General features: G+C 53.9%; 1 protein-coding gene across 1 annotated transcript in view; it reads right to left on the reverse strand.

The window, feature by feature from the left end:
* Positions 1-570: 570 nt before the first annotated feature.
* Positions 571-1,132, reverse strand: part of NLRP1 (NLR family pyrin domain containing 1) — a 51,606-nt gene continuing 51,044 nt past the window's right edge. The window contains 2 exon segments of the mRNA XM_023730996.1: positions 571-779; positions 782-868. Coding sequence (XP_023586764.1) covers positions 571-779; positions 782-868 — 296 coding nt within the window.

Consider the following 1,132-nt stretch of genomic DNA (forward strand, 5'->3'; position numbering starts at 1 on the left):
TCTCCTGGCTCTATCAATCCATCTAGACTTCATAAACAACAGAGCACATATCTGAGCCAACAGAAAAGCTAAGCCCAACCACACAAGCAACTGAAAAAGAAATATTTTTTTTTTTTTTTTTTGCACATATTCACCAACCACTGAAAATCTTCAAAGAGTCCGCTACCACTGTCTGTCTCCAGACTGGTTGGCAGTCCCATGTGCCCAGTACTCCTCCTTGCATCTGGATGGGACAGGGAGGGCTCTAGGCTTGGCTGCTGTGGCCACCAGAGCAGACTCTTGGGTTAGGCATCTACAAGGCCTGCAGAACTCTTGCCGGCTCCAGATGGACTTTGCCTGAGATGCTGGTACCCTACTTGGACGGTTAGCCTGTGAAAAGTCACCGAAGGGAGACCAGGTGCCTGTGTGACACTGTGGGGTGGGCACATAGTGCCTAGCAAAGGTATCATCAAAGTTCCATAACTGAAGAGCTGGAAGGCACCTTGAAGGCAACTTGTTTATAGATGCAGAAAGTGAGACCCAGAGAGGGTGAGGCAGAGCCAGGTGTTCAGACTTCAGGTGCCAAGGTTGTCAGGAGGCCCCTTGGTCCCCTCCACCACTCTGCTTCTCCTGCGGTTCTACGATTAGGTAAGGATGGATCTCCTTCAAGGCTTGGTAGAGGTGATCTTTGCAGGCCCAGTCCCAGGACTGGCTGAAGATGAACAGCTTCCGCATCTGGCCCGGCTTGGTGGCCTCAGCCTCCACCCTCTCATACTGCTCCTTGCTCAGCATGTGTCCAGCAGCTTCTCCAGGACGTGGTCCACCAATGTCACCCAGGCCACCAGCTGCTCCCCATACTGGTCCACAAAATGCAGGTGGTCTGGAACATCTGGGAGTGGAGGTGAGGCTGGCAACAAACAAAGAAGAGGATCCCACCATAGCCTCTACCTTCAACCCCCACCTCTAGCTCCCTTCACTCACCTTTTCTGCATCCCTGACCTCCTCCCCCTGTAAGGCCCTGACCTCCTCCCCCGTAAGGCCCCGACCTCTTCCCCCCTTAAGGCCCTGACCTCCTTCTCCCCTGTAAGGCCCTGACCTCCTCCTCCAGCTGTAAGGCCCTGACTTCCTCCTTTTCCTGTAAGGCCCTGACCTC

The sequence above is a fragment of the Trichechus manatus genome, unplaced genomic scaffold, assembly GCF_000243295.1.
Source record: "Trichechus manatus latirostris isolate Lorelei unplaced genomic scaffold, TriManLat1.0 scaffold00040, whole genome shotgun sequence".
Classification (NCBI taxonomy): domain Eukaryota; kingdom Metazoa; phylum Chordata; class Mammalia; order Sirenia; family Trichechidae; genus Trichechus; species Trichechus manatus.